General features: G+C 43.0%; 1 protein-coding gene across 7 annotated transcripts in view; it reads right to left on the bottom strand.

Annotated features, from left to right (window-relative positions):
• RAD18 (RAD18 E3 ubiquitin protein ligase) overlaps positions 1-23,782 on the bottom strand; it is a 320,686-nt gene that overhangs the window by 211,186 nt on the left and 85,718 nt on the right. For all 7 annotated transcript variants that reach the window (XM_029601443.1, XM_029601441.1, XM_029601447.1 and 4 more), the window contains one exon: positions 19,043-19,103. In XM_029601443.1, coding sequence (XP_029457303.1) covers positions 19,043-19,103 — 61 coding nt within the window. The remainder of the gene's footprint in view (positions 1-19,042; positions 19,104-23,782) is intronic.

Below are 23,782 nucleotides of genomic sequence, written 5' to 3'. Positions count from 1 at the left end.
AGCCCACAGTCTGGTTTGATCAGTAGCTAAAGAATAGATTTGTTGATTGAGATGTGAGAGTAGACAGAGAGGTTTGTTAGGAGTAAAGTTAGTTTAAAAAAAAGGAATTCAATTGAAAAGACAAAAGTTGAGGTCTCAAGCCGCCCGGAGGGTTGTGAGGTCCTGAGGGGACCATCCCCTCTTGTGTAGCAGGCAGCTGCACTTAGGGGTCGAGGACCCGAGCACCAAGGACAAAGCAGCTCTGGGGGTGATACCGGAGAGTCCGGCTCACTCCTCCCAGAAGGAACTGAGACTCATGAGGGCTGCAGTGCCGGCCCGGGGGTAAATATAAAAAAAAAAAAAAAAAGTTTGCTTTGTTTTTCATTGCACTGACTCTCCCTTCCCTTCTTGCACTGCGGCTTCATTTTTTCTTTTTGATTCACCGCTCCGGGGTGCTGCTTTCGCTCGCGGTTGGAGGGCTGTCATGCCCAGGTCATCGGCGCTCGCGCAACTGTCCCGCAATGGACTCTGTTCGGCTTGAATTCCAGGAGGGGAGGGACCCTCCGTTTTACCCTGGGAGGGTCGGTAATCGGCGCGCACGGCTTCCTCGAGATCCCCTGCATCTCAGTCGGCCTCGGCTGATCCATTCCCGCAGAGCGCGAGGAACGGCGGCCATTTTGAGCTCAGGCAGCACAGGCAGGAAAGCTACGAGGACCGGGAGGGGAATTCTCCCCCCGATTTATCCCTGCAACAGCCCTTCTCCGGGAGCAAGGGAGGCAGACCCAGATTCAACTGGGACAGATGATGGCCCTGAAGAGGCGGGGGACTCCTCCTCTTCTTTCTCATCAGAGTTTGTTTTACTTATGCATAAGATCTTTAAGGCCAAGAAGGCGGGCAAGAAGCAGGTTGAGGAGAGTCCCCCTCCCGGTATTCCCCATAAGTCGAATCACAAGCGGCCCAGGTCTAAGGGGAGCCGGGAAGCGGACAAGGTGGGCTCCGGTCCCGCAAAGGTGCAGCGCCAGTTAAGACCAGTGGCTATCAGACGGATACGGATACTTCAGAGGACCAGGATTTGCAGTCCAAACCCCCGATGGGGGTAGATGAGGATCCGGACCAGCCAGCGGACGAGGTCCGAGGGGCTCAGGTCATTGAGGGGGACGCCCCAAAAGTAGTCTGTCTCTTCAGAACAGAGGAGCTAAGACCGCTCATTCCCTTTATTTTGGGGGAGTTGGGTCTCGAGGGTCCACCGGAAGAAACCAAACAGGGGACTATAGATCCTGTTTTATTGGGCCTAAGGGGGCCCCACTACTTCATTTCCATTCCATTTTTCCGCCACGGATTTGCTAGTCCGGGAGTGGGATACCCCTGACCTCGGGCTGAAGGTGAGTAAGGCTATGGACAAGCTATATCCTTTGCCAGAAGAAGCTTTGGAGCTGTTACGAGTTCCCAAGGTGGACAAGGTGGTGTCGGCAGTCACCAAGAGAACCACTATCCCGGTCACCTGAGCGACGGCCCTCAAGGATTTTCAGGTTAGAAAATTGGAACTTCAACTCCAGAAGATTTTTGAAGTCTCTGCTCTGGCGGTGTGAGCCGCCAAGTGTAGCAATTTTGCTTTACAGGCGGGCCTCCGCTGGGTTCAGCAGCTACAGGCTAATGAAGACCTTTCGGAGGGTGAGGCTCTCCAAGTGGGTTGGCTGGAAGCGGTGGTCGCTTACAGTGCAGATGCACTTCATGATCTGTTGAGGGCCTCTGCCAGATCCATGGTGTCCGTGTCTGCACGCAAACTCCTGTGGTTGAGAAACTGGTCGGCGGATGTTTCGTCAAAAGCTCAACTCAGCTCCTTGCCCTTTAAGGGAAAGCTGCTTTTTGGCAAACAGTTGGAGGATTTGATTCAATCTCTGGGAGGATCGGCCCAAGTCGAGAGGCTCTTTCTCTGCGAGGTCTCGTTTTCGGGGGAATCGGAAGTTTCATCCAGCCAGGTCTGCGGTTCCTACCTTTAGGCCAGGCACTACAGACAGCAGTCCTGGTCTCAGTCCTTTCGTGGCCACCGATTCGGAAGGTCTGGAGCTTCCCAAGCTGCCCCTGGAGCCAAATCCTCACAATGAGATGAGGCTGGCCCATTCTTCGGAGGTCGTCGTGGGGGGCAGACTGTACCTTTTTTTTTTTTTTTTAATGAGGAATGGGCCAAGGTGACGTCGGACCAGTGGGTCCTCACAGTGATAAGACATGGTTACGCGTTAGATTTTGTACGCCATCCCCACGACATGTTTCTGGTGTCTCCATGCGCGTACCAGGAAAAACGTCAGGCGGTGCATGACAAGTTGCGGCGTCTTCTAGCCCTGGGAGCCATTACCCCAGTTCCGTCGGGGTAATGGCAGATATTCCATCTATTTCATGGTGCCCAAAAAAAGAGGGGACTTTCCGGCCCATTCTGGACTTAAAGAGAGTCAACCAGTGCCTTCGGGTGCCTCGCTTCCACATGGAGACTCTGCGGTTGGTGATTGCCTCCGTAAGAAAGGGCGAGTTTCTGGCATCCCTGGACCTGACGGAGGCATACCTGCATATTGGCATACGAAAGGTCCACCAGCGGTTTCTAAGATTTCTCATCCTTGGTCATCATTATCAGTTTCAGGCTCTGCCGTTCGGGCTTGCCACCGCTCCCAGGACTTTCACCAAGATCATTGGTGGTGGTGGCAGCACAACTTTGCCGGGAAGGTTTGTTAGTACATCCATATCTGGATGACTGGTTGATTCGAGCCAAGTCCGAGGAGCTCTGTCAAGCGGTGGTCCACAGGGTGCTGCAACTGTTGAGATCACTAGGGTGGGTGATCAACTTGGCCAAGAGTCAACTCGTTCCCTCCCAGACCTTGGAATTTCTGGGAGCTCTATTCGACACGCAGCAAGGGAAAGTTTTCCTGATAGCGGACCGCATTTCCAAGCTACAGGGCCAGGTTCAGGCTCTGTTGGTCAACCGTCTTCCCAGGGTGTGGGATTATCTGCGGGTCTTGGGATCCATGACTTCCACTCTAGAGCTCGTGCCTTGGGCCTTTGCGCATATGCGTCCTTTACAGTTGGCAGAACAGTTTCATCTGTCTCTCCCACTCCCGGAGGTGACAAGGGCCAGTCTCGACTGGTGGTTTTGCTCGGACAATTTGATGCAGGGAGTTTTCCTGGTAATGCCCGAATGGACAATAGTGACTACGGATGCCAGCCTCTCCGGTTGGGGAGCAGTATGCCTATGGAAGTCTGTGCAGGGACAATGGTCTCTACAGGAGTCTCAGTGGTCCATCAATCACCTGGAGACCAGGGTGGTATTTCTGGCCTTGCAAGCGTTCCTTCCTCTGGTTCAGGGGAAATCGGTCCGGGTCCTGTCCGACAACGCGACCACAGTGGCGTATATCAATCACCAAGGAGGGACCAAAAGTCGTCCAGTGGCGGAGGAAGTGCAGAGACTGATACAATGGGCGGAGCAGCACTTGTCCCACATCGCAGCATCTCACATAGCGGGAGTTGAAAACGTGCAGGCGGACTTTCTCAGTCGAAACCGCCTTGATCCAGGAGAGTGGAAGTTGGCGGACGAAGCCTTTCGGCTCATTTGCGACTAGTGGGGCACTCCCTCTCTAGATCTGATGGCGACCTTCAAGAATGCCAAGGCCCCACAGTTTTTCAGCAGGCGCAGGGAGAGAGGTGCAGAGGGCGTGGACACGCTAGTACTCCCCTGGCCGACTGACATGCTACTTTATGCTTTTCCTCCGTGGCCACTCATCGGGAAGATACTTCGTCGAATAGAACTCCACCCATCAGAAGTAATTTTGGTAGCCCCGGAGTGGCCGAGGCGTCCATGGTTTGCAGATCTGCTCAACCTGGCCTTGTCAGGTCCTTTGCATCTAAGGAATGTCCCAGTTCTCCTTCGTTAAGGCCCTGTCTGTTTGGAGGAGGCGGATCGCTTTTGTCTAGCAGCATGGCTTTTTGAAAGGCGTCGCTTGAAAAACAAGGGTTATTCGGACGCAGTGGTCACTACCCTTTAAGATCGCGCAAGACGTCTACATCCTTAACTTACGCCAGGGTGTGGAAGGTGTTTGAAGCCTGGTGCAGTGAACGGGAGATTGACCCCCTCTGTGCGTCTCTAGCGGATATTTTGTGTTTCCTGCAAGCTGGTCTAGCAAAGGGATTGTCATGCAGTTCTCCGAGGGTCCATGTGACTGCTCTTGGTTGCTTTCGGGGTTCCATTCACGGACTGTCCTTGGCAACACATCCGGATGTGGCCCGTTTCCTTCCAGGAGCAAAGCATTTGCGTCCCTTGGTCTGCTCACCTTGTCCTTTGTGGAGTCTGAATTTAGTCCTCAACGCGTTGTGTGGTTCACCCTTTGAGCCTTTAAAAAAAGCGAATTTGAAGGATCTTACATTGAAAGTGGTGTTTTTGGTAGCTATTTCTTCAGCTTGGAGGGTGTCAGAACTTCAAGCGTTGTCTTGTAGGGAGCCCTTCCTATGGATTTCTGAGTCAGGAGCTTCATTACGTAAGGTCCCGTCTTTTCTTCCGAAGGTGGTTTCGTCCTTTCACCTGAATCAGTCGGTGGAACTTCCATCGTTTGCAGATTTAGATCGGGCAGATCCCCTCGCGAGAGACTTGCGGAAGTTGGATGTTTGTAGAGCGCTCCTGCAGTACCTGGAGGTTACGAACGCCTTTTGTTTGTAGGACCATCTTTTTGTGCTGTGGAGTGGTCCAGAGAGAGGCAAATAAGGCTTCTAAGACTATGATAGCTTGCTGGCTGAAGGAAGCTATCACCTCGGCTCATTTACTACGGGGGAAGTCCTCGCCAGTAAATATTTGGGCGCATTTTACTAAAGCACAGGTGGCTTCCTGGGCAGAATGTCAGCATATTTCGCCTCAAGAGATTTGTAGAGCGGCTACGTGGAAGTTTTTGCATACATTTGCGAGACATTATCGGCTGGATGTCCGGGCTCCGGTTCCGGGGGGATTTGGGGAAGGAGTGCTCCGAGCGGGCCTCTCCGGGTCCCACCCTTAAGTTAGTTAGCTCTGGTACATCCCAGGAGTCTGGACTGATCCAGGTACGTACAGGGAACGGAAAATTGGTTCTTACCTGATAAATTTCGTTCCTGTAGTACCACGGATCAGTCCAGAGTCCCACCCTTTATCAGCATCAAGACAAGGGAGAGTCCACTCAGTCGATAATTGTCTAAGGTGGTTCTGAAGATTTTGATTATCGGGTTTGGGTCACGGTCAGCCTTAGTGATCTGGTTTTTGTTTGAGTTTACGGTTCCTGTATATAGTTAGTTTGGTTTGGTCCATTCTGCTTTGACATTGAGTAATACTGGCAGACTGTGGGTGGCACCTTGGTATATATGGCAGAGTCTGTCAAAACTTTCTCTGTCTCCATCTGCTGGAGGGGAGGCAAAACCCAGGAGTCTGGACTGATCCGTGGTACTACAGGAATGAAAATTATCAGGTAAGAACCAATTTTCCTCTGCTGTACATGACTCTTCTCTTAGAAGCTACAGAGTCTGGCCTCTACCTGCAGTGATCCGTTACTTTCCTCTTCATGTCTTTTTTCTATCTCTTGCCCAATGTAGAGCTAGAGCTAATCACTTTTATAAAAGTGAAGGTGTCTAATTCTTTACTTCACTTTTTTTTTTTTTTAATAAGAAATACCTCCAAATCTAGTTAGTTTAAATAACCTGCAGCCATACATTTTAAGAAGTTTTACATTAAAGAGATCTTCAGCATTTGAAATCCTTCTGCAGAATAACTCCCTCCCATAGCATTTCTTATTTCACGAAGTCCAAATTCTTACACGATAATTTTTTTTTATATTTTAGCACTTAAGAACATAAGATCCTAAGAAATTGCTATACTGGGTCAGACCAAGGGCCATCAAGCCCAGCATTCTGTTTCCAACAGTGGCCCATCCAGGTTACAAGTACCATCAACCACTAACAAATGTTACCATAGGGAGTTAACATTTTAGATTACTGCAAAGTTGGTTATAATCATGGAAGAGAGTGCATTTTGCTTTTAATATTAAATAACAGATGTACTCATAAAGACATGATGTAAATTTATAAGCATTACTTACAGTTCTCTGGTGGTGCACAGCATTCCTATTACTGTCGACTGTGATGGATTTATGGTTTTTTGATTGATTTATGGTTTCTACTCTGATATAAGTTTATTCTCCATTCCCAGGACCTTATCAGAATATGGAAGCAGATTATCCCTTTGTTGTTCCTAATTAAAATGAGGCTGCTCCATGACAGAGGCAGCACTTTAGTTCCCAAGTCCAACTTTTCGAGGTGCTGTATTTGTAGCCTATGGAAGTCTGAGCCACCATGCTACAATGACACCTAATGACTATGTTCAGGGTGCACATGTAACAGGTTCCAAAGGGCCACAGTCAGTGGCCCCTGTCCAATGATTAGAATTCTTATGGCTGGTCTAGACAGAGGAGGATTAAAAATTAGGGGAAAATCCAGAATAGATGCAAAGGCTCATGAAGCTATGGCTCCAGAAAGACCCTTTTCCAATCAAATAAACTCAAAACAAGCAGGAAGTAGCTGTGAGGCAAAAAATTCCAAAATAGAGGCTTGAAATCAAATACAAGGTGCTTCTGGAGAGCACTCATAGTGGCATTAGCAAATTCCCTGTATGTATCTTACAGCAAAGCAATCTCTATGCATAAGAGAAGCATGGTTACACCCAGAACAATTTATTATTTAAAATAATTTATTAATTGCCTGATAATTTCTCTAAGCAATGTAAAATATATCCTCATAATAATCTTATCAAATCTCATGCATTAAAACAATAATAAAATGTAACAGTGTATAACTACAGTGATGCCCACCTTTGTAACATTTCAACCTTCTTCCATATCTATCATCAACCAGGTCTTCATGTGCTTACAAAACTTTAATGGATCTGTTTCTTCCCTTATTTTCTGTGGCAGAACGTTCCACAAAGCTGGCAAAATGGAGGGAAAAGCTCTATTTTGAAGCCGCACATGACGAAAATATTTAGCCACTGGAATCTGTAACAACCATATTTTAAGGGAGCAAAAATTCCGGCCAGATTCTGCCCATTTCAACAGACCCTGCAATTGATGGGAACCTAGACCATGTAGAGATTTAAATGGCAAAAGCAAATTTTTTTTAATTTGCCTCGTGCTGACACGGACAGCCAATGTAGGCTTTTCAATAAGGGTGGAAAACAATTATCACCACAAAGTGGCATACTTCAGCAATGGACAACTTTCAGAATCCAGTTCTTTTTCCGTCAATAAGCAGGCTGAATTAGCCATGAAATGTGGGTGACGTTATCCAACGGCACCAGACAGACTCATCTCCAAGCTAGTAGAATTTGAGGTCTACTTAGCATTTGCGGGAGTTCCCATGCAGGTGTTGCCTCAAGTCTTTTTAGTCCAAGCTTAAGCACAGACATGTACTCAGTCTCTCCTCAAATTTTTTTCTTCTATAATATTTAACATTTTTTTTTTTAACATTTTCTCTTCAGTTTTGTTGCCTTGCTGTCTCAGCAGCATTCCTAACAGCACTTTTCAGTGCTAATACAAAAAAAAATGGGGCAGAAAAGTTACAGAGGTAGGGGATAGACACTTCTGGAACAACTTTCCCTTCTCCTGCCTTCTCCATTATTTATGTCAGGAAAGGCGGCGGCCACAGTCAGTGGTTTCAAAAACTGCATTTGAGGTCAGGATAAGTTTATAGCAGACACAAACTATGTTACTGCTGCTTGGGGCCCAACCACAATCAAGCAAATTATCAGGCCTGCAGTATGATGTCCCCACAGTTTCAGCACTCCAGAACAGCAAAAATAATGTTGATAAGAAGCTGCAGCAAATCTTCATCCCAAAGTGCAGGTTCCTCTGCCTTGCTGGGTAGGGTCTTGAGTCGTAGTCCTCCCTCATCATCGCAAACAAAAGCCATGGGGGTCATGTGAAAATAGCCGCCATACATTGAAGACAAAATGGAGCCATTCAGCAGAGCCTCCCCACGCACTGAAGATGCATCAGCACCACTGATGCAAGGAGTGCTGGGCCAACGGCGCAGAAGAAATCTGGTTCCTTGATGCAGGGTGCATGGAAACACCCAACACAGACTGTCGACACATGATGCATCAACACACAAGCAACTACTGCACACGGTGCGATAGTACTTCAGCAGTTCCAATTGATGCATTCTACTTCTCTTCAACCAACGCAGAAAAGGTCCAAAGCCCACCTACCACATGCATCACTGATGCAATCTAGGTCCTCACTTCGCAGCTCCAAACAATTAAAATCTGGAAAGCATTTCATCTCTGCTCAAAGTTTATTGGTGCATTCTTTCAGGGACTCTTCCACACAGTCCTACAAGAAGTCTAACTGCCTCCAAGCATTCTACGCCTGCAAAGCATTCTACTGCCAGTTTCCTTGCCCACTCATCTTTATACTGTGCAACCCAGGTTTGCGGCATCCAATGATTAGCTCCATCTGCCTTCTCTGACAACGAAGGCTCTCCCAGACTCACAGCTGCTGGTGCAAAGGCTTGCATTTGGATACACCGGATCCTATTATTCTGTTTTCCTCCAAAAGGCCTTCAATCATGGAGCAGGAACCAGTCCTAGTATCAGAGAAGGATGTCTCTCCTCCCACATCAGCTTTGAGGGCCCATCAGTCTATTGAGAAAGTGGAAGAAATGGTAAGAAGTTTCTTCGCATCTCTCTCATGAGAACCTTGTGATCCTGCCAGGTACTTGTGACCTAGATTGGCCACTGCTGGAAACAGGATACTGGGCTTAGAGGACCCTTGGTCTGACCCAGTATGACATGACTTATGTTTTTATGTTCTAACCTACACCCCAACTCCTCCAAAAGGCAACCATGGTTTACCCTAGAGCTAAGAAAGCTTAAACTACTGCTAAGACATAATGAGGCTAAATGGCGCAAAAACCCATGCACCATCACTCTATCTACCTATAAATTAACTCTTCACCAATACAAATCCAATACATTAAGATCCAAGAGGAACTACTACGCATCCAAGATCCACCACCTAATCTTCGACGCTAAAGCCCTCTTTAGCTACGTCTCTAACCTCACTCAAATAAACCCATCAGAAATCGCTCTCAACCAAGCCAAATCTAAAGCGGAAGAACTAGCGTTATTTTTCAACAACAAAATCAGCAAACTTCTAACACAACTGCCCCCTAACACCGCATCTACTTCAACACCACCTCAGACCGCCTTCAAAAATACCCGCTTAGAAGAACTGGAACTCACTTCTTCCATTGAGATCCAAGGTATACTACGGAAAATGAAACCATCTTCTCACCCTTCGGACCACATCCCCTCGAAATTGCTTCTATCAATTCCTGACTCCATCTCCAAATCCCTGTCAGACATCATAAATTGCTCAACAACACAAGGATCTTACCCAGATGACCTAAAATTGGCCTCTCTCAAACCACTACTCAAGAAACCTAATCTAGATCCTAATGACCCAAACAACTACCGTCCGATCGCCAACCTCCCCTTCATAGCCAAGATTATGGAGAAATTGGTGAACACCCGACTCTCAACCTACATTGAAGAAAACAACCTCCTATTCCCATCACAATACGGTTTCCGCAAAACACTAAGCACGGAGTCTCTCCTCATTTCCTTAACAGATCACCTCATCCTGGGCCTCGATAAAGGTCAAGCCTTCTTACTGATCCTACTCGACCTTTCTTCAGCCTTTGACACCGTCAATCATTCATTACTCATTAACCAATTAGCCTCCATAGGTATCTCAGGCACAGCTCTATCTTGGTTCATATCATTTCTCAGCAATAGAAGATACAAGGTCAAGATACAGAACAAAGAATCTTCTCAACACTCGTCGTCAGTAGGAGTCCCACAGGGGTCCTCCCTGTCTCCTACTTTATTTAACATTTACCTTATACCATTATGCCAACTTCTCACCGACCTCAACCTCAAACACTTCCTTTACGCGGACGATATCCAGGTCCTGATACCCATTAAGGATTCCTTCGCAAAAACTCTGGCTTACTGGGATACATGCCTTCAAAAAATTAAACTCCTCCTCACCAGCCTAAACCTGGTATTAAACTCCAGCAAAACTGAACTCCTGCTCATCGCCTCAGAAAACAACACCATCACCTCTGCACAACAAGCCACGCCAACAATCACACAAGTGAGAGACCTAGGAGTCTTAATTGATAATCGCCTGAATTTCAAAGCCACTATTAAAAAAACCACCAAAGACTGTTTCTACCAACTACAAGTGCTGAAAAGAATTAGACCACTTTTCCATGCCCAAGATTTCAGAACCATTCTACAAGCAATCATTTTTTCAAAATTAGACTATTGTAACACCATCCTACTTGGCCTTCCCGCTTCATACACCAAACCGCTTCAGATGGTGCAAAATACAGCTGCACGAATTCTGACAAATACCAGAAGGGACCACATAACCCCCATTCTAAAGAGCCTCCATTGGCTACCTATACACTTTAGAATAATATACAAGGCCATTCTCACCACATACAAAAACATCCACCAATTGGCTCCCATTGACCTACAGATCCCTCTCCGACTACACAATTCGTCAAGACCGACAAGAGATGCATATAGGGGATCGCTACAGGTACCACCGTCCAAATCCACCAGACACTGCACACTTAGAGACCGGGCTTTCTCTACAGCCATTCCACCGTTATGGAACTCCATCCCCTCAAATCTCAGAACAGAACCATGCATCTCAACTTTCAAAAAAAGACTAAAGACCTGGATATTCACACAAGCTTTCCCGGACGCCAATTGATCGAACACCTCCAAGCCACCCCTAATCTCCAACTATACCATGGTTAACTAATCTCCAACATGGTTAACTAATCTCCAACTACACCATGGTCATCCTTATCTTCTATCGTTGTACCTGTGTGAATTTAATAACTTTTCCTTTCTCTTCCTTCTCAGCCAAGTTCTTATCACCCTGTTATATGTAACTGCCTTTTCAACACCATTGTTATAGTTATGTTTACTATGCACCCCTGTTTTATGTGAACCAGCACGATGTGACTGCTGTCTCGAATGCCGGTATATAAAAATCTGAAATAAATAAATAAATGATCTTTTCCACCATTGTTTTCTACGTTTCCCATGGCACTGTCCCTTTATAAAGCGGGGAGAGTAGATGTGCTCATTGGATCTCAAGGATGCATATGAACACATCCTTATTCATCTTTTGTTCTGTCCCTACCTTCATTTCAATTTGTATTCTGCTCACTACCAATATAAGGTACTCCAATTTGACCAAGTGTCTTGCAGTTGTAGTGACCCACCTGAGAAATCAGGGAATCCAGGTGTTCCCCAATATATGGACTAGTAAATTATGGCATCCTCTCAAGAGGGGTGTTGCAGACCCTGCATGCAACAATCCAACTTCTACAGGAGACACACAATGAAGTTACTAGGTAATACATTTAAAACTACTAAGAGAATTTTTTTTTTTTTTTTTTACTGAATGCATAATTAAGCTATGGAATTCATTGCCAGAGGATATGGTGAAAGTTATTAATGTAGCTGTGTTTAAAAAAGGTTTGGACAAGTTCCAGGCGGAAACATCCAGTAACCATTAAGGTAGAGTTGCAGAAATCCACTGCTTATTCTTGGGATAAGCAGCTTGGAATCTATCTACCCCTTGGGATCCTGCCAGGTACTTATGACCTGGCTTGGCCACTATTGGAAACAGGATATTGGGCTCGATGGACCTTTGGGTCTGACCCAGTATGGCAAGTCTTATGTTCTTACAAAACCTCAGATTTATAATAAACTTCAAAAAGTCCAATTTGGTTACAACACAATAACTAATTCATTTTGGCATGGATAGATTCCTTGCAAGACAGTGTTCCTCCCCTCTGAGCAAGCAGACACTAGATGTTCTAGTTCAGAATCTATCAGCTCACTCCTCCATGGCCCGCCAATTTCTGGTCATTCTCAGCCACATGGCAGCAGCAATACATGTTGTTTCACTGACACAATTGCACATCTGTTGCCTGCAATGGGGTTTACACAATCAATTTTATTTATTAAAAGTTAGACCGCTTTCCTGATATCAATGGAACCAGCTCATCCAATCGCTGGGCACAGTAATTCACCTTTTTCAGGAGCTCTGCTAATGGCTGCTTCCAGACGTTCTTCAGAATGGAGCCCCCCTTTCAACCTCTTCCTTACCAAGTCACCTTGGCAATAGTTGCCTCCACTAAAGGCTGGGGCTGCATACTCAATCCTGTCGGACACAGAGCACTTGGTCTCTCAAAGAGCATCTTCTTCAGATCAACCTTCTCAAACTGTGGGTGATCAAGAATGCGTTCCAGTCACCTCATGCACCTGCTGTGAGGAAAGAGCATCTTACTTCAAACCGGCAACCAAGTCTCCATGTTCTACAAGGCTGCTATATCAAGAGATGCTGGAAATATAGCAGTGGTGATCAATCATCAAGTGACCATTCAAGTCACATAACTATGATGGCAGACAACCTCAACAGGGTGTTTCATCCCCACAAAATCTCTCAGATAATCCACAGGCAACAAACTATTTGAGTTATGGGGTGTCCATCAATTGACCTGTTTGTGATGGAAGAAAACCAGAAGCTCCACCAATTTTGCTCCAATCTTCCAAGAGATTTCAAGTTGGCTCAAGACGCTTTTCTACTAGGATTGGGAAACAAGCCTCATGTACATTTTTCCTCCATTACCTCTTTATTGTGAGGACAGTGCAGAAACATTTTTGGGACTATGGCTGCATGATTCTCATAGCTTCTGCATGGCTCAGACAAGTTTGGTATGCCTACACCTCATATGACTTTCAGTACAGCCTCCAGTCCACCACAGCTGCAATCCTCTTCTGCTGACTCAGTAGAACTATAGCTTAACTCATTAGAACAGACAGTCACTCAACCTTTCAACTTGGATGTTGAGCACTAAATAATTGCCAACCTGTCACTACCCAAACCTATTGAAGATATCATTCTTTCAGTCTGAAAACCTTCCACCAGACACAGCTATTTCTTTAAGCGGAACAGGTATTCCAAATGGTGTATCCAGAATGGCTTGGACCCATTCTACTGCAAAACAAAGCATTTATCATCAAATTCAGGACTGTCTTCATCTTTAGTTTGGGTACACTCAAGTGCCATAGTGGCCTAAAATGCATCCATAGATAATAGGCCTGTCTTGACACATATTCTCATAACATAATTCATGAAGAGGTTGTGGCACTTGAAACCTCCAGTTCAAAACCCCCCAGTGCCATCAGATTTGAACGAAGTCCTTGCACATTTGATGAAGCTGCCCTTTGAATCATTAGACATAGCGTCGCTTAGGTACCTCACATGGAAAGTCACTAACCTCAGTGAGTAGAGTTAGCGAGCTATAGGTTTAGTATATTACTGGCCTTACATGCAGTTTTTCACAATAAAGTGGTCCTTCATATGCATCTGAACATCCTTCCAAAGATGCTCTCAGCTTTTCACATCAATTAGTCCATTGTATTGCCAACTTTCTTTCTGTAGGCATATGCTCATGGCAGTGAGAAGACTTCACACCTTGGACTGTAAAAGAGCTCTGGTCTACTATAAGAGAAGAACTCAATTACAATGACAAGCTTCTCAACCTTTTGCCTCATATGACCCTAACAGAGTAGGAACAACAGTTTCCAAATGCACTTTGTCCAACTGGATAGCTGAATGCATTCAGCACAATTACACTTGAGCGGATCTTGTTCTTGGCAATCAGGTAAAAAAAACTCCAAGTCAGAGCTATAGCCTCCTCCACTGCCCATTTGCAAGAAGTTCCTCTAGAAAACATCTACAAAGCTGACACAATCTGCAGTGCATCTCTTTACATCTCACTACTGTCTGGTACTATCAAGTATTGATAATACCACCTTTGAATGGACAGTGAGGCATAATGTACTTGCAGCAGTCTACTCTCTATGATGGAGTCAGAGTTGCTTTCAGTAATGTTCCGCTGCAGCCTTCAGCTTGGGACTCCCCATATATCATGGCTAATTCAGCCTGTTTATCGATGGAAAGAATAAGTTTGCTTACCGTAAACAGTGTTTTCTGTAGATAGCAGGATGAATTAGCTATGGGATACCTGCCCTCCTCCCTGGAGTCAACTACATAGCTAGCTCTGAAACAAACTGAGGAGGCTCTTGAGGTAACATCTGTGGAGGAACTCCTGCACATACATAGTCGAATTCAAAACTCTACTAGCTTGGAGAGAGGAGTCTGTTCAGTGCCACCAGATGATATCACCCTGCATATCATAACCAAGTCATTCTATCTATAGAAAACAGCATTTATAGTATGCAAACTTGCTTTATCCTCAAAATACCAGTACAATTTCACTACTCTTCAGTTTTTTCCTTTTTCTTGCTACAACAAATCTTTTTCTATCCCACACTGTTATCACAGCTCTGTGCCCTTTTCTCTCATTTTTTCCTTGTCCCTTTTCCTCTCCCACCTGCTTCAGACTGGTACTGGCACTAAAGCAAGTGGACTTAAAAGAATGGTACAAGTGCTGGCATCAGCCTTCAGCAAATGCAGAGTGAGTTACAAAAGTATATATGCCTAGGCATCCCTATGGCAATATTGATCTGGCATCAAGCAACAAATAAGAACATAAGAAATTGCCATGCTGGGTCAGACCAAGGGTCCATCAAGCCCAGCATCCTGTTTCCAATAGAGGCCAAACCAGGCCACAAGAACCTGGCAATTACCCAAACAAATCTACTACAGGTATCCGCTGATCTGAAATTAGCCCTGCAACAGGCAATCCCCTAGAGTCCATTCAATTGGATTTCTCCTTGGCTGAATGCTAATTAAACATACGCGGACTGATCTGTGCGGAAAATAGGCACTCAGTGTTGAGCACCCACTTTCCTAACTCGTGCCCAACCACCTCTCCTGGGTGTGCAATTGAATATTTGGATGAGGTCATGCTAAAAAAGGAAGTGCTAGGGACAAATGTGTGCCCCTGGTGCCTCCTTGGCAGCAGGTGCCCAGGAGAGTGGTTGTCAGTGGGTTTGGAAAACAGATGCTCATTTTTACAAGCTTCTGTCTTTCTAACCTGTGCACAGCTACGGGTTAGGAAAATGGACACTCGTTAATTGAGCGTCCCTTTTCCTAACCTGACCGCCGGCACACTTTTTTGTTTTTAAACATTTTCAACCTTTTTGCTCCTCCGACTTAATATCGCCACAATATTAAGTCTGAGGAAGTATAGAAAAACAGTATTTTCTGCTTTTCTGTACAATTTTTGGGATGCTCAGAAATTAACACCTGCTCTGGGCAGGCATTAAATTTCTGAGGATAAAAATGTGCTTGTCGGGAGCACTTATTTATTAATTTTTTTTAAATCAGGGGAGAATAGCTAATAGCCGCATCAACTTACATTTGCATGTGATGAGCAATATTAGTTTCGCGGCGGGTTGGGCACGTGTTTTGGACGCCCAGTAGTTTTATGCTCTTTTTTTCTTTATAATGTTTCCTGCTGTGAGCGGGACATGCTCAGTGCATTCACAGACACCGTGATGCTGCATTCCCATAGAGGAATCAAGTAGGTGCCCCCACATCAGGTCTTTTTTTGAATGCCCGTTGTTTCAGTTTCCTTATTGATTCTTATTTTCTTGCAAACACTATCAGATTACCAGCTATGTTCTATTGATTCAAGTCATTATCATCCTCTTTAAGGTCAGTCTCTCTCTTTTGTAATCTTAGTCCCCCTCCCACCCCCCTTTTATCTTGTTTCATGTTGTTGCATTGTTTTTATTTTAGTTGCTATGTCAGCCTTGCTGAACCAGTCTGGCTGTTCCTAGTCTTGCTTCACTTTTGAGGTATTTTAGGTGTTCTTTTGCATGTGTATTTATTATTCTGTATGAGGTTCTACTGTTATGACAGGGATCCCGTCTGAACACATATCTAGCTGGCTTTACTTTTTACTGTAACTGTGTAATTAGCCCGTGCATGTTTGCTCATTATGCCCTCTGAGTTAAGCTATATATGAATACCTTCGATGCTATGTTGGCTGCTGTTCCTTGTTCTAAAGTTTATGTACTTTTGTTTTAATTCTAGAGCCTTTCTTGAGTCCCTCCCGACACAGCCCCACCGGCAAAACATGGCCATGTCGGGGGACTGTACTGATGCGAATTATCTTTACCTGTCTTTTTGGAATATCTAAAGACTGAACAGTTAATATTTATTCACATATTTTGTTGTCTTTGGATCCTTGTTTGATGTGTGATCTCTTCACCTATGCTCTGTGAAATGCGCCTTAGTCACAGACTGCTCCTAATGCTGGCCACAATAATAATATATCCAACAGCCAAGTGTGAGTCTTCACACCAGTTTGCCAGTTCACTCTTTTGTTCTAATCAGTACCCATCTAAGCCGCTTTTTACCTAGCTTGATGCTAAGGATGCCACTGAAAGGAAAAGCTGTCCTTTAAATGAGGTTTAAAAGGCAACATTATTTAGACATGCTACTTTTTGAAACCTGACTCACTGCCCTTTGAACATCCCTTTTTTCCTAAAACATTAAAAGAAAGAAGCCTCAGGAACAGGTGCCTTTCTTTTTTTTTAGTGGAGTTCTATTTTTAGCATTGAAATAAAGGTCAAGGGACATTAGCATTTAATCACTGCTGCACCAGTCTCAGATAGTGGGTTTATCTACAGATCAGGCTAAACAATGAATGCAGATGTGCTTGCCACCATCTAGTTTGTGAAGCTATTCACAACATAACACAGAACAGTTAAGTTTATTGAAACATTCCAGTTAAGGAGTTTTAGAGTTGTACTACAGTCACAAACAGACTGAGAATATATGCACATGTGTTCTGGAAGAAAGACCCATCCACCCAACAGTATAAAGAAAATACCACAAACAATACAGCAGAAAAAGACCATATGACCTATGTAATCTGCCCAATTAATTTAGCTTTATAATTCCCAACACTCCCTTAGAAATCCCCTGTATTTATCCCCCTGCTTTCTTAAATTCGGATACTGTTTTTGTCTCTACCACATTCCATTGGGAGGCCATGCCAAGCATCCATCACCCTCGCTGTAAAGAAATATTTCTTAAGATCATACCCGAGTCTAGCCCCTTCACCCTCCTCCCATGACCCCTCATTCTAGAGGCTGTTTTCCATTGAAGGAGGCTCACCTCCTGTACATAGAAACCTTTTGATATATTTAAATGTCTTACTATATCTCCCCTATCTCACCTTTCCTCTAGGGTGTACACGGTTTAGACTAAAAAGATCTAAACACCACAACAATGAGCTTTCATGGCCTGAAAAAAGTGCAGTGCCAGGATGCAGCTGATTCTAATGATGACAATTTATTATAGATCCTTAATTCTGTAAACACAGATCCCTCCAGACTTCTGAATTCTCATCTGACAACCAGAATCTTTCAGATTTTCAAATGAGTTCTGGAACATGCAAATCCCCTATCAGCCATCTGCCAGCACTCCTCAATCATGTATCTGGCTCCTGGAGGGAGCTTTAAGCCAGCACTCCCCTGAAAAATTGCAGTGTGTCAGTGAATGCATTAGCTATACTATTTGATGATTAATCCAAAACAAAGAAACTACAGACTCTGGTCCTATTCTTCGTTTGACAAAGCGCAATGTCCTAAGAAAAGAAAAATTTAGCAGCAATGCGTTTCTGTCTCTAAGTTTTCATTTTCTGTGCCATATTTATTTGAAGTTGGGGAGGTTCACCTCCTTGAATCTCATTCTGTGTCAGACAGGCAAGAAGCGGGAACACACGGCATTGCCTACCAGAGATTAGGGATCTTTAATCCAATAATTAGACATAGCTATCAGAATTTTTAATTAAATGGGAAGTTTATTTTTGCAAAAAAAAAAAAAAAAAAAAGGGAAACTAGAAATAAATCAGAATCAAGGAAAACCTGCAGAGCTGCTGCTTTAAGTGAGACTCTTGTAATGTTTTTTTTCCAGAACTGAAACTTGTAAACCCTGCTGATGTCTGCAGATATCTGTTTAAGGAAACAAAATATGCAGAATATGCATCAAATGAAATGTTGCATCCAAACCTGCACTGGTAGATGGTGCATTAGGGAAAACCAGCAAACTCTAAAGCCAAGAAAGAACACCACAGCTTATTGGACCGTGTACACTCATAGCACCTCTACCAAAAGCATTTGCCAATAAAGCAGCTCATAAAAAGAAGAAAACAGCAAAAGCTGTAACTTAAAACCAAGAAAATGCTAGCCTCACAAATTATCATAGCAACCTACATATATCTGCACACATACGACTCTTTAGTCTGTTTTAGTATATACCATGCTCCTGTCACCCATGAGTTACAATGCAGTACAATGAACATCTCAGCAGTTTGTACCATAGTTTGACATCTCAAGATTTTATGGTCTTACATGAGACAAAATCCAGAATGTTAGCTGACGATTCATGCCGAGTAGAAAAACAGGCCACATTTGTGAACTGAACTCAATGTCACCATTCACAAACATCAGAATTTAGGGTCCACTCGAACTACTATGTGCCAGATTTAAGCGCCTTGATGAAGCTGTTCAGAATGCAATGATGTACTTTGGGTGAAGAGTAATTTTTGTTTATATCAAAGTTTAACCGCTTGGAAGTAAAATGAAATCCCTCACACACTATCAGCTTTTTCCACCACAATAATCATATTTTTTAACCTCTTAGACATGGATGTGCCATTTTGGAGGGTTTTCAGAAATAAAAGCTTTAAGGTCTTAACCACATGTATAATTACATATATGGCATGCATACTAGTATTTGCTACACAAACAAGTATTTGTATAACAGGAGTAAAGCGCTCCTAAATGACTTATATCAGCATCCACTAGATCTTCCATGAGCAGCCAGTAAAACACTAATCTTACTCATGCTAAGAGAGACAGCATACTAGGAAGCAAGTATACTATACAATCTTACTGTTAGAAAGCAGGTCAAGAAACAATTTTCTTACTTACTATATTCACTGTGAATATTGTCTATTTCTGTCTCAGTTTGGTCCTTTGTGAAAGTCATGCTCTAAAAAACATAAGAACTTAGTTAAAATATATTAAAAAAATAAAATGCATAATAAAATACAACAGTATAGGCTCAACCTCTTTCCCATTATCCATTCTTATAGCCAATGGGAATGTGATACCCCTTTAAGCCCTCTCCCCCAACTTCTCAAAAAATGTGAAAACAAAAGGGATCAACCAGTGCTCCGCTGCCCAGCACCCAAATATGAATCTGCTTCTACCCAACCCATGTCACAAGTAGACAGCCAGCAAACAGAAGCACTTTGGATACAGTAAAGTATTTATTTAAAAATGTTTTTATTGGGACCTATCCCAAACAAATAGTTCAAGGTGGATTACAATTTAAAACATACATCAATGGAACATACTCTTCCCAGACATATAACATTAACCCCATTAATCTACAGACCCATCATAAACTTGTTACATTTGACATTGTAAATTACCAGTCTCACTCTATGCTTTCATTTATTCAATAAGTTACTTTTGTATTTTTCTTTTCAACTAAAAATATGACTGGCCTGATAGATTGGCTACACAATACAGAGAGACTTTCACTTGTAGTGCCCTCTTACCTTTTTCTATGAACAGTCACACCATAACTTCATGCCTGTCACAAAGTACGGCCAAAACATTGACTTGTTGCTTCTGGGACATGTTCAGTCCTTCTCAACATGGATGCCTCAGCCTGTCATTTTCTCATGGGACTGCACTATGCCCCTAATTACATGACTCTATAAGAGCCAATGAGAACATAGAGGAGGATTTGGCCAATCAGAAAGCTGGAGAAGACGAGTACTAGCGAATGGCCGCCTGATCATGGAGCTGATTGCATACAATCCTCTTTTTATAGCAATCCTGCAGTTGTAAATGCTCGGTGGTGCAGATTCCTGATTATAAAAGGCCAATAATGTTGTTTGGAAAAAAATATGTATATTTAAAACCATATTCCTACCTCTCAAGAATGCTGCCAATACTAGAGGGCAGCGTATTCAAGAAGAGAGGAGGAAATGGAGAGCTGGAGTGAGGTAAGACGCGATATTAACATAGCATCACAACCAGGCAGTGCTAACCAAAGCAGACTTTCAAAATTGGTTTAGTGAGCTCCATCATGATATGAGGGCCATCAAGAAAAGTTTTGGAGAATGTTGCCAAGCTACAAAGAGATATTAATGAACTGGGCACAAGAATGGGAGAGATAGAGGCAAGGCTGACTGAGCAAGATACAGCTTTCACACAAAACCAAAAGCAGAAGAGTCATCACTGCTTTCTCAATGGCTTGAAGTCCTAGAAAACAGGTCAAGAAGGAACAATTTAAGAATTCAAGGAGTACCAGATGGCCCAGAATTCTCGAACTGTACACAGGCAATGATCAGTGTGTGTATGGCTATTTTAGGCTATGATGAAGAATCAGCTGAAATTCTAACAGTCAAGCTAGACAGAGCGCACAGATGGTCAAGGGACACAATTGCATGCTTTCATAAATTTTCACTAAAGGAAAAGGTGCTGAGGCAAGCAAAGAAAATAGAAATGCTGATGTGGAAGCATCACTGATTGGAGGTCTTTCAAGATCTTTCACCAATTACAATTTGAAAACAGAGCTTTGAGAGGTGTTACACGAACTCCAGAAGGAAAATATTAAATATACATGGCTCTTTCCTTTTGGCCTCAGTTTTACTATTAATGGAGCAACTTCACGGGTAAAGTCGGTGGAAGAAACAGAGAAGATTTTGCATGAGGAAGGATTGTCATTTCAGCAAGTTATTCAAAAGATGGAAGCTTATTCATCACAACAAAAGATGGGCCTCCTAAGTGGCAGTGGGTGCCAACCAGAGGTAGATGGCTCAGAAGACAATCTGAAGTCCTCTTCTTCAAAGACACTAATATACTTGAGGGAATGAAAATTGAAAGAGGCTGGCTAACATAGCTGAGGAGTATTAATATAAAGTGACACAGTTTGAGAGCTTTAAATGAGGTCCTTTTCAGGCTGGAGCCTGCTAATGGCTCTGATTGCATAAATTATTAAAACATGGTTTGAGGATTTTAATATTAATGACCTCATATTGCAGAGGGGTCACAGTTGGAGAAATTCGGAGTGTTGACGTCATTCCTCTGAGAGGAGGAGGATAATATAAAAGGGAGGATTGTGTAGGGAAGGGGAGAGGTAGGTGGAGAAGGGGATATAGTGGAGTTTATAAGGGAAGTGAAGAGGTCTTTTTGGGATATTATGTGCCTAGCTCACAGTTGGTGGAAATTACATGAGGGGAGGTCAGGATTGGAGTTGGGGGGTGGGAAGGAGATGTATAGGAAGAATATGATAATTGATTTTTGTTTTTATTACATAAACATGAATCATTCAAAAATTGTTTCATTGAATATTTAAAGGGGTTCAATAATAATAAAAAAAAAAAGAAACGTCTTATTAAAGAGGCAGTGCAGTCCAAGGTAGATATTTTTTTCAAGATACGCATCTACTTAAATGGCATGAGCAATTGATTTTATCTACGCATTTTCCGCATTGGTTTTCTATTATAAAGAAATAATCTGAATGGACATATGATAATTTGCTCTCAGCTTCCATGCTAATTATCCATGCTTCATATCTAAATGTTATCTATGGCTTGCAATTAGATAGAATATCAACTAACCTCATATCTGTTCAAAAATGTTTTATAACCTTGCAGATCAGCATCTTTATCTAATTTATAGCATCTGTTTATATAGGAAAACAAGAAAAGGCTGAAGCTATAATGTTGTTAGCACTTACAAAACTGCCTCTCATCAAAAAATAAACTTAGAACAAGAATAATGACATCATGTGTGACATGTCAAAATGTTTCACTGCTTCTTCGCCGCTTTCATGTCTGTGAGGAGGGCTGTAAGGACCACAATAGGCACAGAGTCTTTTTTTTTTTTTAGATTCTTTATCTAAGATCTTTGCAAATTGGATTGAGGGCCATGTGATAACTGGAGGGAATTTTAATCTGATCAGATGGGGATTTACTCACCAACATAGGATGCAGTTGAAAACCCTGATGTCGGAATAGAGGCTAATAGATTTTTGGAAGTTACATAACCCCACAACATTAAATTATACTTTTTATTTTAATGCTCATGATGTTTATTCCAGGATAGATTATTTTTTGGTGGATGCATCTCTGCTGCCAAAGGTCACTGATGCAAATTTTGGATTAATGACATGGTCTGACCATTATCTTATTTGGATAACTGCTGCATTATCAGATGAGGACCCGGGCAGACAATTTTGAGTGATCGGGAGTTCTGTGACCGGTTGAGAGTTTACATTCAGGAATACTTAACTTTGAATGGTACAGGGGAGGTATCACCTGTTGCAGTTTTGAACTGCTTAAAGGCAGTGTTCAGGGAAACAAAATTGCGAGGCTACCCAAGTTAAGAGGGGAAAAAGAGAAAGCTAGAATTCAATTAATGCAGAAAATTGCACAACTGGAATTAAAACAAAAGATCTCCTTCTATATCAGTATTTGAGTAATTAAGATCTTTACCTAAGGAACTCCAAGTTTTGAACCTAAAGGAGATTTTCCATCAATTAGATAAAGTTAAATAAGAGTATTTTAAATGGGGAAATAAGGCAGGAAAGTTATTGGCTCATAAGATAAAAAAGAATGACCCAAAACCAAATAAAATTAAAGAATGCCAGGGCGAGCCACTTTATGATACTCAGAGTATTAGAGAACGTTTCTCCCAATTTTATGAGTTGTATATTTTTGATGGGACTATCTTCAATGCAGTGCTAGAGGAGTATCTTGCGAGGTGAGTCTTCCGAGGCTGGAGGGTATTGAAAATGGAAGCATAAATAAAGAAATTACCAGCATATTGGTTGAATATGTTATAAAGAAACTGAAACTAGGAAAAGCACCAAGGGTAGATGGATTCTCTGCCAAATTTTACAGGGAAATGAGTTCTGTTATCATTTGTCCCTTGGTTTCTCGGTTCAATTCTTTATTACAGGATAAACTGATTGCTGCATCCTTTAAAATGGCAGATATAACTGTTTTTGTCTGAGCCTAGGAGGGATGCCACTTATGAGTCAAATAAACCTATTTGGCTAATTAATGTTGATTTAAAACTTTTAGCAAAAATGTTAGCCTTGAGATTAGGTTCTATAGCCCCTATCCTGATTCACACTGAACAAACTGGGTTTGTTCCAGGGAGATTAGATTCTGAAAATGTCCATAGAGTTCTGAATTTAGTAAGGTGGGCACAGCATTAACATATACCATCTCTATACTGCTGACAGCAGATGCAGAAAAGGCGTTTGATATGGTACACTGGGAGTTTCTGTTTGCAGTTTGGGGAAAAATGGGGTTAAGAGGCAATTTTCTTCAGTGGATAAGAATGTTATATACGGGACCTTCAGCGTGAATCAAGAGAAATAGAGGATACTCTACAACCTTTCAGGTTGGTAGAGGAACTAGGTAAGAGTGCACTTTATAACCTTTATTATTTGCTTTGTACTTTGAGCTTTTAGTGGAAAGAATCCAAGGATTAAAGGGGATTTGGGGGGATAGGGAATAAATGTATGTTATAATGAATTTAGCTATCACTGTTTGCAATGTCCTCTTTACTGTGGCAAAGTCTATGGAGTCTTTGGATATTCTCATGGGGAAACATTCATTTTGGGAGGGTTTCTGGATATAA

Source organism: Rhinatrema bivittatum, chromosome 4, assembly GCF_901001135.1.
Source record: "Rhinatrema bivittatum chromosome 4, aRhiBiv1.1, whole genome shotgun sequence".
Classification (NCBI taxonomy): Eukaryota; Metazoa; Chordata; class Amphibia; order Gymnophiona; family Rhinatrematidae; genus Rhinatrema; species Rhinatrema bivittatum.
The sequence above is the reverse complement of the archived record's forward strand: the minus strand, read 5'-3'. Positions and strand labels throughout refer to the sequence as shown.